The following is a 17752-nucleotide window of genomic DNA, read 5'->3' as shown; positions in this document are numbered from 1 at the left end:
GTCATATATATTTAAACACTTGTGAAGTGTTTTAGATTCAATTACATACATTTCTAACAGCAACTTGACTTTGGAAATCGGCATTTCCATGAAAATACTGCAAACGTGTGCGTTTACATGTTCATGATTTGAAATTAACAGTTTTACTTTACGTTTTCAACACATGTCAAACAGATTTCTCTCTGAATAAATATTATTTTAAGAACAAGTACATTTTTTAATCATAATTTAAGCTATGAAAGACAGTTTTAGTTTAAACATATTTATTTATAGTGGATTGGGAAACAAGTTTTGCAACTTATATTAATCCCTTTCCACTTTGCGGGTGCAAGTGCTGCTTTGTAGCGGCATTAGCCTACTCTTTTTCGAAATCTACAAGGGTGTCTTTAACGTGCAAGAGATATGTCTCTCTCTTAACACGGGTCAGCCATTTATCGTCCCCTTCTGACGGACTATCATTGTTTCCTCAAGACCATACTCGCAGATGGTGTAAAGGGAGAGCTGAAAATTGAGTTCCTGAAATTTTCATCCCAAACGGGAATCGAACCAGGAACCTTTGTGTTAGTAGTCGGATGCACTAACCACTATGCCACGGCTCTCTCAGTGAAACCGTATTTTAACTTTTCTTAATTGATTATTATTTTTGTTTTAAAAGGTTCTTGGACTTGGTTTAATTTTAAAATCTTTGAAATGCAGCATAATTTGATCCATGTCAAATCTTCAATTCATTCAGACCTACCAGAATAAACATAGCTCTTATGCCATTAACTTATGGTCCTTATGTCATGATATTTTTTGACAATTTGCATAGGTATAAATAAAAAAGTATTTCAGACTACAAAGCATGGGAAAACTAGGACTTACAGAATGTACTTCCTTAGCAATTGTCATGCAAAAATGATTAGAAAAGTAACAAAAAGGTATAGATTCTTAAAAAAATTTATTCATAAAAAGTATAAACGCGATCTGTGGATTTTCCCTGAAGTCTCCCTGTTGGGCCTTCACTTCTCCCTGAAGTCTCCCTGTTGAGTCTTCACTTCTCCCTGTTTGGCTGCCAAAGCGAAGTGACTTCTCCCTACAATTTTGAAGTGTGGTGACCCCTGAGACATATTTATGAAGAATGTCGGTGTTTTATGATATACCATTGATACTTGGAATGCTATTGTATGTGTATCTGAATATCTAATTGTCAAAAAATTGTGAAGCCTTCATGTTTATCTCTATTAATGATCCAATGATTTCAAGGTAATTTCAATGTTGATGTGAATGAAAGGATATATATATGCTAATATATATATCACAAACTGGTCAAAACATTTACTAAATTTTATCACCGGTATAAGGAAATAATTCGTAAATATAACTCAACATGCAGACATCTTATACGTTCAGGTATTTCACATCCAAAATTTTATGGAAATATTCTTTATAAAGCACAAAAATGTCAGTATTCTCCTCAGAAACTAACAAAACCTTTAAATAGACTTATTAAAAGGGGATATAGTTACGATACTGTTGTCAGGTCATTAAAGATTGCATATTTTGGATTTAACATTGATTCACTGATAGGGTCTTTGCATCGGAACTAAACACATTTATTTCTAAAAAAACAGTTGTTGGCATGACACGGGTTATGTTCTTCTCATATATTTTATGATAGTATGATACTAAACCCCTAACGGGAGGGATTGTACCTGATATTCATATGATGAATACATAATCTTTCAATCAGTTTAATTGAGGTCTGGAGCTGGCATGTCAGTTAACTGCTAGTAGTCTGTTGTTATTTATGTATTATTGTCATTTTATTTATTTTCTTTTGTTACATCTTTTGACATCAGACTCGGACTTCTCTTGAACTGAATTTTAATGTGCGTATTGTTATTCTTTTACTTTTCTACATTGGCTAGAGGTATAGGGGGAGGGTTGAGATCTCATAAACATGTTTAACCCCGCCGCAATTTTGCGCCTGTCCCAAGTCAGGAGCCTCTGGCCTTTGTTAGTCTTGTATGATTTTAAATTTTAGTTTCTTGTGTATAATTCGGAGTTTAGTATGACGTCCATTATCACTGTACTATTATGCATATTTTAGGGGCCAGCTGAAGGACACCTACGGGTGCGGGAATTCTCGCTACATTGAAGACCCATTGGTTGCCTTCGGCTGTTGTTTGCTCTATGGTCGGGTGGTTGTCGCTTTGACATATTCACCATTTCCTTTCTCAATTTTAATGACACAGCATTCAAAAACACAAAAAACAAAGTCATCTATAAATTGCAAATGGTCTTAACTTTGGAATTCTACCTTCATAATTAATTTTGTTGCCTAGATAGTACCTTATTTCATGCCAAATACCCTTTAAGTGTAAATGAACCATGGTTGTTTAAATATCAGAAAAGTTAAAAAAATAATTGATTTTGCTTTTGGTATATATGTAAGCTTGGTGGTGATTATCCTTATATTTTTTCAGATTCTGCCAGTCCTTGCATGAAGTTGATACAGGCTATGATATTACAACAAATAAATAATGGAGATTCTTTACACCAAACCTTCAGATATATATCAGATTTACCAGAGGTAAAGTGAAAGTAACGTTATTTCAAAAGTTTACTTTTTGGCTTTTATCAATGTCTAGAAAAGTAAAAGGATCTTTTACTGTGAGAATTGTTATAAAAAGAAAATGTTTTAGTGAATTGTATATTATTGACGATATAACATATCTCTGTTGCCATGGGTGAAATGTACATGTTCTTAACCTTTGAAATTTATCAATGACCTAGCAAATAGCTGAAATGTCGCAACCTTGTCTCATGATGATGGATCAGCCAATAATATTAGATTTACTCTTATAAATTGTTCTTCTGAGTAATAGATGACAAGCAACAACCATAAGAGAACTTATTTAATCAGAAAATTTAACAATTTGTTGAGAGGATAAAAGATTTTCTAGGAAATTAAAGAAACGGATATAAAGGTACAAAACATACTGTCTTAATAACCTTTTATGTGAACTTTATATCGATGGAAAAATCTAGATTATGTTTACAATTGTAAGTAGTTTCTTTTTCAGTTGTTGCAGAAGCTGTCCATGATTGTTCTGAATGCTAGGTGCCTAAAACGACAAATTACGTCTCTAAGTTTAAACTATATTGTGACAGTATATAACGACTTGTAAGTATCTTATGTTGCAGTGATTTTATTGAAAAAATAAATGTTTTCATTCTGTTATTGTGAAATGATTTTTTAATTGGTGTGCCACCTGCATTTGACTTAATTATGTAAAGTTATACTGTGTAGGTGATTTTCTGATCTGACTGGGAGTCTGTGCCTCCTTTCTTTGACAAATCATTTGAATTTTTATTTTACCCACAGAACATAAATTTGTATAACTGATAAAGAATAAGGTTATAATTTGCTCATTTTTGTTATTTCAGGAATTGCCATAATTAAATATTTTTAAAATATCTGTTTTTCAGTATTGTGGTTGAGAAGTGGTCACTTAAATCTTTAAGGAAAGTTAATATTAAATTAACATTTAGTGTGGAGGATGCTTGCTGTAACATATTGCATGAAGTTACTGTAAAGATGGGTAGAATAAGGTAAATATTCGTAGTAATAATATATCTGTTATTGTTGTTGAATGTAGAATAAATATCCTATATGTGGTAGGTTGAAATTTTAGATACTAGAGTAGGCATGGAAAATACATACTGAGAAATGTCAAAGTTGTTGGCTGTGATGCTAAAACTCATCTGGCATAGTTAACTTAGATACAAGTTCATGAATTAAAAAACAAAATTTGAATGTTTTTGGATAATCTAACCATAATTGCTTATACAGTTTACTAGTTAGATGAAAAACATATTTATATCCTGAGGAATGCACTCATGATGAATACCAACAAGGTGCAAAATACAAACGAATGGTGGATTGTCTCAAAAATTAGTAGACAAAACAAATGTATAGTATTGTAGAAAAGTGCATTTAAAAAGGCCGGCTAACTTATCTTGCTATTGATAAAAACATCAGTGTTTTTATGAAATAAAATAATTTTTACTTGACAAGCACAATAATGCATTAGTCTGGGTAAAAAGAAGTCAGTAATGACATAGTACATTTCTAAAAAGGCTGGTGAAACAATTTTATATATAAATATATATACAACTTTGAATGTAACACACCAAAGAATAATAAATGTATGGACTTAATAATACAAGTATATAAGATGCAAATAAGTATAAAATGGAGATGAGTCTAAAAAAAAATCTGTTTGTTGTTGCATTGGAGCCAGTTATAAGTTACATAAAATAAGGTGATTATTATATTTGCAAAAAATACACGAACAACCTTAAATTAAACTGTTTGATATATTATTATGAGTGCCTGTAAAAAAAAAGCAACACAATAAGTATGTATACAACAATACATGTACACACTTATGTAAAACATGCATTCTTTTTATTTTACAGAGCAGAAGATGTACAGGACCAGATGCGTAGTGTGTCTAGAGGACACAATTATCTTGTTAAACTTTGTGATTCTGTTGATCTTGATGTTCTACCTGATAGCACCAAGTTTTCATGACAGCAGCCAAGTAAAGATATCCTCAATGTGCAATTTTAAGGGCAGCTGTTTTTGAGAGGAAACTATAAATTACTACATAGAAAGCTCATATGATATTATTGTTCCAATTTGTGGATCAAATCTAATATATTTGGTTTTAAATTAGAATTTGTAGTATATTTTTGTATCAGTATGAATTGATTATTTATAGTAGTGTTTTGTAAGTCGAACAAGCTTTTGAGTGCAAATTTTTAAGTGTACAATTCAATATGAGTCTTACAAATTTTTGAGTACATTATTACGTTCTTATGGTATTAAATGCTTTGAGTACCTTATTCCATACTTTATAATAAATTCAGATTTTTTGAGTACATTATTCTATGCTTAATAAATCAAAATGTTGGAGTTCACTATTCCTTACTTAATAAATTAACACATTTTGAGTACACCATTCCAAGTTTTTTTTATTAAAATGTTTTTGAGTATATACTTATAAATCAAATGATTTGATTACACTATTCCATACTTAATCATATTCCCCACCATGGGGCATTATGTTTTTCTGTCTGTGTGTCCATTGGTTCTTCATCCGTCTGTCTTGTTTCACATTAAAATGTTTTGAGATCACTTTTCCATACTTATAATACTAAAAAGTTTTTTTATGAATTAATATGTTTGGAATACATTATCCCATGCAGATAGTATGACTGGTTTAGTATTGAAATAATAAGATCTCTCATTCTGATATCTGTATATACAGATTTTCATAAAATCACAATAGTTTATCTCCCAAATTTATCTGTTCTTTAAAAATCGCAATTATAACGACACACAATAATTTCTGAATTTACAGTACACTTTTCCATAATTGAACATTTTGCCAAAATAAAGATAATATTTATCAAACCATCCTTTTGTAACTAGGAGTGAGCAACTGAGGAGACAATTATTACCCTGTCCTTTTTCATTAATTTGAATATGAAAAATATATCTCCTCTAATACATTTTTTTTTTAGAAAAAAATATGTCTTATAGCTACCATGATAATGTTATTTCATGATGAGATAAATAGATTTGAGAAATATCTGATTCATTTACAATAGTGGTTTGTTTAAAGTTACACTTCACAGTAAATACCCATTTAAGAAATACTTTTGAAGGTTTTTTGAGTCTTGCTTATATCCTATGTATTTTAAGACCAATATGTTTAGTGCAAAATGTAAATGCTTTGTAATCAATTTTTTCATTTTCATAAGAGTTTCTGATTTGAAATTATGTTAATGATTTTTAAGTTATGAGGGAGTACATTGATATGTTAAGATATTTTATTCTGTGTTGTGCATTTAATAAAGTTTTATATCATTGATATCAAAATCTATCTATGTAAAGTTTGATATTCAAAAATGTATAGAGCTTTTGTTTTTATATGGCAGTATATAAAGCATGTCTTGAAATGCATACATATATTGTAATATGTATAATTCTTTTTAATTTATCTTCTTTTTTTGTCAAATTTTGACCTGAAGACTAAATTTGAAATAAATCTTATAAAGAAAATAAAGCTTCAGTTTTAATTAGACAATCTATATGTATACAACTTTGTAAATCTTACCATACATTATAAAATGAGTAGATGTGGTATGATTGTCAACGTTACCTATCCCTTAAGACTAAAAGACAAGTATGTGTACAATTAAAGGTCACTGTATGTCTTTCAACAATCAGAAAAGATCCATATAGTATAGTTAGCTATAATAGGCAACAGAATGACAAAATGGGAAAGATTTGAAAAGAGAAAACAAACTGCCAAATTTTCTGAATGGATCATAGGTAAAAGTGACCTTTCTTACAAGTGTGTCTGAATAAAAATACCAGTATAAATAAATGAGTTGATAACATATACAAGGCTGTCAATTTCTTCATGGAACAAAGAAACAAATGGATGGGTTGCTATACAATACAGTTTGCAATTTAAAAGGCTAGTTTAACACCGCCTAATAATCTATAAAGAGTATTGCTGTATATTCTAGTAAGGATGTGCAATATCTACTGTTTTCAACAAATAAGTGAAATGAACATGTGCATGTTTATTGATAATGTTAAGTTTTTATGCCCCACCTACGATAGTAGAGGGGCATTATGTTTTCTGGTCTGTGGCTCCGTTCGTCTGTGCATCCGTCTGTGCGTCCGTCCGTTCAGGTTAAAGGTTTTGGTCAAGGTAGTTTTTGATGAAGCTGAAGTCCAATCAACTTGAAACTTAGTACACTTGTTGCTTATGATATGACCTTTTTAATTTTAAAGCCAAATTAGTCTTTTGACCCCAATTTCACGGTCCACTGAACATAATAAATAAAAGTGGGAGTTTCAGGTTAAAGTTTTTGGTCAAGGTAGTTTTTGATGAAGTTGAAGTCCAATCAACTTGAAACTTAGTACACATGTTCCAAATGATATTTATAATTTTAATGCCAAATTAGATTTTTTACCCAATTTCACAGTCCATTGAACATGAAAAATGATAGTGCAAGTGGGGCATCCGTGTACTTTGGACACATTCTTGTTCAGATGTATATTAATGATAGTTTTCTCAAGGTTTATTGAAGAAATCTTAGTGTTTGGTTCACATTAACTAATTAATGTATTAATTTAATTTTTCAATGCAATTGTTTAATTTGCTTTATTGGGCAACTAATCAATGACTTGAATCTGAATCTATTTCAAAACTACAATCTCTTTGAACAGTAAACTGCTACTGAGTAACATCTGGAATAATATAACCTACATATCATGCATGAGTCACTTGGTTAGATTGCTTTCCTTAGAACTCTCAGAATCTAAATGATATTTAACTTTGTAGTGTTTTATAACAACTGTTTGACAACATTTTTAATCAGATCAAAATTTTCTTGGATGGAATTTAGAAGATAGTGGCATAATGTTATTACGTTAGATTTCATACAAATGACAAAATGCAAAAAAAACACCTTTCCCAGTAAATAGTGACTTAGTCTTGAGATGTCTGCTGCAGTTTGTTCCTATTTCCAGAAAGGATTTTGATGATTCAATACCAGTAGTAAAGGTATTATTGATTGTTTTTAACAATTTATTATAACAATAATACAGCAAGTGTTAGGAACACAAATCTGGTTGGTCACTCCTCCCTTATGTAGCTACATTCATGTTTACTGCAGGACTTTTTATATGTCCCATATCATATATTGCCAAGCTGTAGGCCCCCTCCTTTTCAAAATCATAGGTCTGCAAATAAGCATAATAGAACATTACTTAAAGTAAGATTGTGTTGGCATTTCTATCTCAAAATATTTTTTTTTTTTATGGTGTTGGGGACGCATGTCACAGAATAAAAGACATTAATAATAGATCTGTATATAGATGATTTCGTCAATAGTAACAATTTGGGGTGAAGCCATTCTTGTTAATGAAATGGAACTATAATAGTAATCATTGAATAACATTTATATGCTATGAAAATGAAAATAATCCAGTTTCAAATAAATTGACATTTAGAACTTTGCTAGGGGAGAGCATTCAAAAAGAATAGATGGGAGATAACTCTAGTCTGGTGTCAAAATCTAGCACATCAATTTTTAGGACATGGCATTATCATTAATGCCAAGAATTGTTCCCCAAACAAAAGATGTTTGTAAAGGAGCAGTTTTCTTTCTACATGGATCAGGTTTGTTATACAAAGGAGTAGGTCCAGTAAGATCCCCTTTTGACCCCAAAATATAGCAGTTTTACAAAATTGTTAAAATGTAAACTGTTACTATAAACTGTTAGTTATTTATTGGAAAGAAGAATGATTCTGCTACATAAATATGGGCAGTTTTTGACAATACAATGCACATATATCGGATATTACCATCATCAAGTCATGCTAAATTACTAAAATCTTCACAATTTTAGCATTTTAGGTAAATTTTAGACGGTTCCAACTTCCGTCTTAAATGAAAGTAGCCGCATTTGTGTTCATTCTTAATATTGAAATACAAATTGTATTTGATGATAATACATAACATATACAAAGGTTGAGGATGAACAGGGATGCGGCCACTTTCATTTTTGACAAAAACCATCTGAAAATTTACATTTTTTGGCATATGTGATAGATTTTTCATATGTACTAGTAAGCTTAAATCGGAGCGTTTATAATGACTAAATCAGATAAAATATTTTACATAAACTAATTGAATTAACTGAAATAGACACTTAACTGTTCAAAAAGTGTCCAAAATCTTTTGTCAGATGAACCTGAAATTTTAGACCAAAATCGGCCCGTACTGGACCTACTCCTTTACTGTTTGTCTAGTTCTATTGGAAATACACCAAGACACACTATTAAATAAAACAAAAAAAACAATTCTGCAAAAAAAAAAAACAACTCTAGATTTTGTTTATATTAGTAAGTTTACAATATTGGTAGGAAGAATAGGAAATAAGATATTGAAATTTAGAAGCAAGCTTATTCTTATCAAATTATACCATGTAATGTGTTTTATACATTCATCATTCATCAACTTCCTAATTATAAGGGTATCATAAGTTAGCAATAGCTTACAGTTTAACTTACTTTCTATTAGTTTTAGTTGATTGAATACACATTATACAATAATAAATTTTTTGACATACTGAATACATATTTAGCATGAATAAAGATATAATATACATTCTGACCTTTAAATAAACAACAACCAGTCACATTTTTAGTATAATCTATATATCAAACTTTTATTGCAGGTGACACTGGTATAGGAGTACAAGACTGGTTGAGGTCAATTCTAGATGATGACTTTAAATTCCCTCATTTAAAGGTTATCTTTCCTACTGCTCCTTTAAGGTAATATTGATAAAAATTTGACAGTTGTTAAACATAAAAAAAAGTAACATAACCTATTAACAACACTCAAAAGTGCAGGTTACAATGTTGCACCATTATGAATTTTGATCGAGCTGTATAAGTTAATTTTTGTCAGTGCACTTCATTGACTATATAAATGTGGAAATAAGAAGATGTGGTATCATTATCAATGATATAACTGTCCACCAGAGACCAAATGATGTAGATTTTAGCAACTTCTGTGGTTTCATTTATTTTTGTTGGTATCTACTTTGTAGTTTAAGGAAAATTACCATTTCCAGGTAATTTGATTTCATAATTTTACAAAAAGCTTATAGAAAACTAGTGCTTTATTGAAAACTTAAATTTGTGGTTGACCTGTATAAATATCCTATTAATCTGTGAAAATTGGTATCCCACAAATAATGAATTTACAGTAACAGCTTTCCAAAATGAGCAATGGTTCATATTTAGCACATCCAACGTTTAATATTGGAATTAACTGAACTATTCGTTTGCCAAAAAAATTCAGTTTAAAATCAATTGTTAATTAGAAAATTTGCAAGATTATTTTTTTCACCAATATTTTGTCATTTCTAGACCTTACACACCTAATAATGGAGGGAAAAGCTATGTATGGTTTGACAGGAAAAATATTTCACCATTTGTATCTGAACATGAAACTTTAGATGAAACAGCTAAGAGTTTATCTCAGTTGATACAGACTGAAGTAGATGGTGGCATTCCTTTATCCAGAATTATTATAGGTAAAAAGACTTACATGTATATTATTAAACTCTCTGTAAGAATATTCATTGATACTGATGGGTGGTAAAATAAATACATATTTAGGACGAGAACATGATAATGTGATATGAATATAAAAATATAGACCCTACTTAGTACTAGACCAACCTGCTAAGCCAGATTTTTAAAGTGTTAGTTTATAAGGGTACACTCCACAGGATGACATATTACCCTACTGGGGCACATTGTTCTCACTCTGATCCAATCAGTCTTACTGTGAGTCCTACTTCACATATACAATGTTGCTTGCTTAGTGAAGAAGAGCAAATACCAATTTTTAAGTCTTATGGTTTGACCCAACTGGGATTTGAACCACCACCTCCTGCGTTTGAGGCATGAATGCTTCCACAACACCACCAAGACATTAACAAAAAGTAAAATAACAAAAATACAGAGAACTCTGAGGAAAATCAAAACAGAATGTCCCTAATGAAACGGCAAAATCAAAAGCTCAACAAAACTTTCTTTATTAAATAAATGAAATATATGCTTTATTTTGGAAAACAGCCAGAATAAAGTATTTTAAAAGAAGCTTTCTGTTGCCTTATAGTGTGTTTGAACTGTCAATAGTTAATCCACTTGAGTCGGCAGAGCTTAGAATAATAGTCCATACAGCTGTTGTTAGTTTATTGTGTTTTCAAACCATCAATCAATAGTATTCCTACCTGAGTAGATGGAACTTAGCATATAGGTAAACTGCACACTCAAAGAGTTTTATTAAAGGAATAGTTAAAAGACAAACATATCAAAGTTCAACCATTGTTATTTATATAAAATAGAAATGTCAAATAAAGCCTTTTAAGAATTTAAGATGTTGTTGTGTTATTCAAAAGAATGTTTTTGTGGGAAGGCAGTGCTTAGTAATCCTGTTAACTGCACCCTTAAAGTACTTAGTGAAAGAAATCAAATGGGATAATTTTACCATTTACATCTGCATGTAATAGAATGTTACATAAAACCTTACAAGAATTTGAATTTCTTTCTTTGGTTCATGTATCCCTTTGTTTAAATATGGAAAATGTTAGTGGTAGAATTGTCATATATTTAAACATATAAGATATATAATGAACAATTGATGTGACTGCACAGTATGTATTTTCCATCCCCACAACTTACAAAAACAGCAGATTTGTAAGATACTCTATCTTGATGCCATTTTACATCACCTAAATATAGTCATTGAGGAAAGCATTATTAACGACAGAAATATGTGTTCTTATATAACTAAGTTGGCCGAGTTATCTAGGTCAGTGACCCCAGTACAGGGAGTAGATATCACAATGTCACTGACGGTCTGAGGACACAGTTATTGTCCTTTGATTTTTGTTGTCTACAAATATTGTCCCTATTGTGGACAGAGTATAACTTGCAAATTCTTTTAATAAACTTTCCAAATTTATTTATTTCTATGTCTTCAAGAAATGCATTACAAAATAACAGTGTTCTTGAGACAGAAGCATAGGATAAAAATCCTGATAAGGAAAAGAAAAAAGTTTGTTACTAATAATTTTCAGATCTATCATTGTTGGGCTAAATTTTAGACAAGAGATATATATAGTACTATTGGTATGTCAATTGTATAAAGTGCATTATTTAACTGACATCCTGGTCTAAATACAGATTTCTAACTTTATTCTTTTAGGTGGATTTTCTATGGGAGGTGCTATGTCATATCACATGGCATACAGATATTTTCCACAAGTTCCAGGAGTGTTTGCTCTGTCCAGTTTTCTAAATAATGGATCCTCGGTGTTTAAGGTGTGTTTCCCTAACTGCATGTAATTTTTACAGCACTTCATGGCATCCCCATCGAAACTCAAGTCAGACATATATGTCAAATATAAAATTAAACTTTTATTTTAAAAGTTCAAAACATTCAAAGAACCCATAGTTAAGGTTTCAAATTGATTTCCCTGGGTCTCATGCATGTTGTTATGGACCTGTCCTAATTTGAAGAATTGGTAAAAAGAAGTACCAAAATAGGTATATAAATAAACAATATCACTTATATTAAACTTAGAAACAAATCTTAATAAAAAGACAACTCAAATGTAAAATATTCATTGGCTTATTACAAAAAAGTTATTATGACTGAGAAGTTATAAGATAAACATTTTTTATGTTGCTTTTTTATGGGAAGACTCTGTATTTTTGTTTTAAAAATGATCATGCAGCTGATCACATTAGAAAGAAGTCTAAGGCCGTGTTCGCACCAAATGATGTGTACAGTAAACATGTTTACCTTTGGTTTAATGTAATGTACACTAGTTTCACATTAAATTTGTTCACATCTATACACCTTGTTTAGCTACCTGTACATTAGATTTGCTCACACTTGTAAACTATATGTCATTTAAATGTTCATTACGTAGAACCAAATTTTCGAACAACTTTTCTAGCAGTTAGGGAACGACCATTTGACTTTTAAAAAAAAAGGGGGGATGGATTTTTCCACAATTTCATGCAGATGATTAGAATGAACAAATATTCTGAATCCAAAGTTTCCCCATACATTATAGTGTTAAATATTGAATCGGTACCATCGAAAAAAACAACTAAATATAAACTTTCGTGCAAGAAAAAATTCTGACCTCACCCTTTTTATACGACCGCAAAATTTGAAAAATTTTTCGTCGTATATTGCTATCACGTTGGCGTCGTCGTCCGAATACTTTTAGTTTTCGCACTCTAACTTTAGTAAAAGTGAATAGAAGTCTATGAAATTTTAACACAAGGTTTATGACCACAAAAGGAAAGTTGGGATTGATTTTGGGAGTTTTGGTCCCAACATTTTAGGAATTAGGGGCCAAAAAGGGCCCAAATAAGCATTTTCTTGGTTTTCGCACTATAACTTTAGTTTAAGTTAATAGAAATCTATGAAATTTTGACACAAGGTTTATGCCACAAAAGAAAGGTTGGGATTGATTTTGGGAGTTTTGGTTATACCAGTTTAGGAATTAGGGGCCAAAAAAGGGCCCAAATAAGCATTATTCTTGGTTTTCGCACAATAACTTTATTTTAAGTCAATAGAAATCAATGAAATTTAAACACAATGTTTATGACCACAAAAGGAAGGTTGGTATTGATTTTGGGAGTTTAGGTTCCAACAGTTTAGGAATTAGGGGCCAAAAAGGGACCCAAATAAGCATTTTTCTTGGTTTTCGCACCATAACTTTAGTATAAGTAAATAGAAATCTATGAAATTTAAACACAAGGTTTATGACCATAAAAGGAAGGTTGGTATTGATTTTGGGAGTTTTGGTCCCAACAGTTTAGGAATAAAGGGCCCAGAGGGTCCAAAATTAAACTTAGTTTGATTTTAACAAAAATTGAATCTTTGGGGTTCTTTGATATGCTGAATCTAAAAATGTACTTAGATTTTTTATTATTGGCCCAGTTTTCAAGTTGGTCCAAATCGGGGTCCAAAATTAAACTTTGTTTGATTTCATCAAAAATTGAATAATTGGGGTTCTTTGATATGCCAAATCTAACTGTGTATGTAGATTCTTAATTTTTGGTCCAGTTTTAAAATTGGTCTACATTAAAGTCCAAAGGGTCCAAATTAAACTAAGTTTGATTTTAACAAAAATTGAATTCTTGGGCCTCTTTGATATGCTGAATCTAAACATGTACTTAGATTTTTGATTATGGGCCCAGTTTTCAAGTTGGTCCAAATCAGGATCCAAAATTATTATATTAAGTATTGTGCAATAGCAAGAAATCTTCAATTGCACAGTATTGTGCAATAGCAAATATTTTCAATTGCACAGTATTGCACAATAGCAAGAAATATCTAATTGCACAATATTGTGCAATAGCAAGAAATTCCAATTGGATTTCAATTGGAGTTATCTTTCTTTGTCCAGAATAGTAGTTGAATCAACTTAAAACATTGTTTTATACAATATACAATGTATATTCACTTTTACTACCAACTGATAGATTAAAACAATCTTTACCATTCAGTGATAACAAGCACTTTTTTACATTTTAATATTTTATGATGTATTTAAATGAGTAGTTATTGTTGCAAACTTCATTAGAAATTTGAATTGAGATCAGTTTTGAAATAAGGGAAAGGGGGATGTGAAAAAAAAATTGGGGGATCAATTTTTTTCATTTCAGATTTCATAAATAAAAGGAAATTTTTTCAAACATTTTTTTGAGAGGATTAATATTCAACAGCATAGTGAATTGCTCAAAGGCAAAAATTTTTTTTTAAGTTCATTAGACCACATTCATTCTGTGTCAGAAACCTATGCTGTGTCAACTATTTAATCACAATCCAAATTTAGAGCTGAATCCAGCTTGAATGTTGTGTCCATACTTGCCCCAACCGTTGAGGGTTCAACCTCTGCGGTCGTATAAAGCTGCGCCCTGCGGAGCATCTGGTTCAGTAATGCATTTATGAGTGAATCGTTGTTTGAGTACAGATCAGTGGCAAATATTTCTGTCAGTGTGTACATCCAGTCGATTCGGGAAGACCTTTTCAAATGAATTATGTTGTCGGCAAAGATGATGGATGAGTCTTGATAAGGGGTTAATAAGGCTACGTAAATTTTTTATAACAAATAAATATATCAAGTTTAGACAAATATTTCTGTAAAGAACTTTATTAATAAGTGTTATAAGTATCAATTTTATATAAAAATCGGTTCTTTTTATACGACCGCAAAAATTTTAATTTTTCGTCGTATATTGCTATCACGTTGGCGTCGTCGTCCTGCGTCGTCTTGCGTCGTCGTCCGAATACTTTTAGTTTTCGCACTCTAACTTTAGTAAAAGTGAATAGAAATCAATGAAATTTTAACACAAGGTTTATGACCACAAAAGGAAGGTTGGGATTGATTTTGGGAGTTTTGGTTCCTACAGTTTAGGAATTAGGGGCCAAAAAGGGCCCAAATAAGCATTATTCTTGGTTTTCACACTATAACTTTAGTTTAAGTGAATAGAAATCTATGAAATTTTGACACAAGGTTTATGACCACAAAAGGAAGGTTGGGATTGATTTTGGGAGTTTTGGTTCCTACAGTTTAGGAATTAGGGGTCAAAAAGGGCCCAAATAAGCATTATTCTTGGTTTTCGCACAATAACTTTAGTATAAGTAAATAGAAATCTATGAAATTTAAACACAAGGTTTATGACCATAAAGGGAAGGTTGGGTTTGATTTTGGGAGTTTTGGTCCCAACAGTTTAGGAATAAGGGGCCCAAAGGGTCCAAAATTGAATTTTGTTTGATTTCATCAAAAATTGAATAATTGGGGTTCTTTGATATGCCGAATCTAACTGTGTATGTAGATTCTTAATTTTTGGTCTCGTTTTCAAATTGGTCTACATTAAGGTCCAAAGGGTCCAAAATTAAACTTAGTTTGATTTTAACAAAAATTGAATCCTTGGGGTTTTTTGATATGCTGAATCTAAAAATGTACTCAGATTTTTTATTATTGGCCCAGTTTTCAAGTTGGTCCAAATTGGGGGTCCAAAATTAAACTTTGTTTGATTTCATCAAAAATTGAATAATTGGGGTTATTTGATATGCCAAATCTTACTGTGTATGTAGATTCTTAATTTTTGGTCCCGTTATCAAATTGGTCTACATTAAAGTCCAAAGGGTCCAAAATTAAACTAAGTTTGATTTTAACAAAAATTGAATTCTTGGGCTTTTTTGATTTGCTGAATCTAAACATGTACTTAGATTTTTGATTATGGGCCCAGTTTTCAAGTTGGTTCAAATCAGGATCCAAAATTATTATATTAAGTTTTGTGCAATAGCAAGAAATTGTCAATTGCACAGTATTCACCAATAGCAAGAAATCTTCAATTGCACAGTATTGTGCAATAGCAAGAAATTTTCAATTGCACAGTATTGCGCAATAGCAAGAAATCTTCAATTGCACAGTATTGTGCAATAGCAAATATTTTCAATTACTCGGTATTGCACAATAGCAAGAAATATCTAATTGCAATTTCAATTGGAGTTATCTTTCTTTGTCCAGAATAGTAGTTGAATCAACTTAAATCTTTGTTTTATACAATACAGATATATAATTAATATTTCAATTGGAGTTATCTTTCTTTGTCCAGAATAGTAGTTGAATCAACTTAAATCATTGTTTTATACAATATAAAATGTATATTCACTTTTTCTACCAACTGATAAATTAAAACAATCTTTACCATTCAGTGATAACAAGCACTTTATTTTACATTTTAATATTTTATGATGTATTTAAATGAGTAGTTATTGTTGCAAACTCCATTAGAAATTTGAATTGAGATCAGTTTTGGAAAAAGGGAAAGGGGGATGTGAAAACAAATGGGTGTGGGGGGTTAAATTTTTCTCATTTCAGATTTCATAAATAAAAAGAAAATTTCTTCAAACATTTTTTTGAGAGGATTAATATTCAACAGCATAGTGAATTGCTCAAAGGCAAAAAAAATATTTTAAGTTCATTAGACCACATTCATTCTGCGTCAGAAACCTATGCTGTGTCTTCTATTTAATCACAATCCAAATTTAGAGCTGAATCCAGCTTGAATGTTGTGTCCATGCTTGCCCCAACCGTTCAGGGTTCAACCTCTGCAGTCGTATAAAGCTGCGCCCTGCGGAGCATCTGGTTTAAATATACATGGGGGAAATTAAAGTTCTGAATGGGAACGTAATTATGTTTAGTTTATGTGTGAGTTACACTGCCACAACACCAAGTTTAGGTCAATGTGAACACAGTCTAAGTTGTAGAATGTGTGTAACAAGCAGTAACACACATTTTGTTGTTACACATTACATTTGTAAGATAGAAAATGCTATCCCTCACATGACTCTAAATTTTCTTTTCAGGCATTAGAAACTGTAAGTGACAAATCAAAATTACCCAAGTTATTTTGTTGTCATGGTGATCTGGACCAACTTGTTTTACCAGAATGGGGACTGAATACAAGCAAACAGTTACAAGACATTGGAATATCAACAGAGTTTCATAAATTTAATTTTTATCATGAAATGAACTTTAAGGAAATCAGCATGTTGAGAGAATGGATTTTGAAATTAATACCAGAAAATTCAAGTCAATTGTGATATGAATTAATTGTGTTGTGTCTTAAGTACTGTAAAATATATTGAGAATGTTTTATGCAGGAGTGATTGATTTTAAGCCTTATTATAACAGATGGGTTTAATTTGTTGTAGTTAGGTTGAGCACAAAAAAAATCTTATCTCTCTGAAATAAAGAAAAATGATCAGAGCATTTATGGTATTATTCTTTAAAAGTCTTTAATACCAAAACCAAATATAAGTTTTTTAAATTTAATTTGAGCTATGGTTAAGAGCGTAGACAGTAAACAAGTGATACAAAAATGTGATTGGATTTTATTAAAAAATTGAATTGATTTTATAAGATAATTTGTAAATAAAGAACATATACCACTAATATGAATTCCACGATTTCCATATAAAACTAAGAAGATGTTGTATGATTGCCAATGAGACCAAATTTTAGAAATTAACAACTAAAGGTCACTGTACAGTTTCT

At 30.8% G+C, this 17752-nt stretch overlaps 2 protein-coding genes across 2 annotated transcripts in view; both read left to right on the top strand.

Moving 5' to 3' along the window:
• Nucleotides 1-6122, top strand: part of LOC139517231 (outer kinetochore KNL1 complex subunit KNL1-like) — a 34421-nt gene extending 28299 nt beyond the window's left edge. Inside the window, exons 21-24 of the mRNA XM_071308012.1 lie at nt 2469-2575; nt 3069-3169; nt 3475-3597; nt 4468-6122. Of these exons, the coding sequence (XP_071164113.1) occupies nt 2469-2575; nt 3069-3169; nt 3475-3597; nt 4468-4582 (446 nt within the window). The 3' untranslated portion in view covers nt 4583-6122. The remainder of the gene's footprint in view (nt 1-2468; nt 2576-3068; nt 3170-3474; nt 3598-4467) is intronic.
• A 1999-nt stretch (nt 6123-8121) lies between these two features.
• LOC139517230 (lysophospholipase-like protein 1) lies at nt 8122-17468 on the top strand. The gene is made up of 5 exons (XM_071308010.1): nt 8122-8255; nt 9317-9416; nt 10017-10183; nt 11866-11981; nt 17062-17468. The coding sequence occupies exons 1-5, from the start codon at nt 8174-8176 to the stop codon at nt 17296-17298; spliced, it is 702 nt and encodes a 233-aa protein (XP_071164111.1). The 5' UTR covers nt 8122-8173; the 3' UTR covers nt 17299-17468.
• Nucleotides 17469-17752: the final 284 nt, after the last annotated feature.

This window comes from Mytilus edulis, chromosome 3, assembly GCF_963676685.1.
Source record: "Mytilus edulis chromosome 3, xbMytEdul2.2, whole genome shotgun sequence".
Taxonomy (NCBI): Eukaryota; Metazoa; Mollusca; class Bivalvia; order Mytilida; family Mytilidae; genus Mytilus; species Mytilus edulis.
This window is presented reverse-complemented; position numbering and strand designations above follow the sequence as displayed.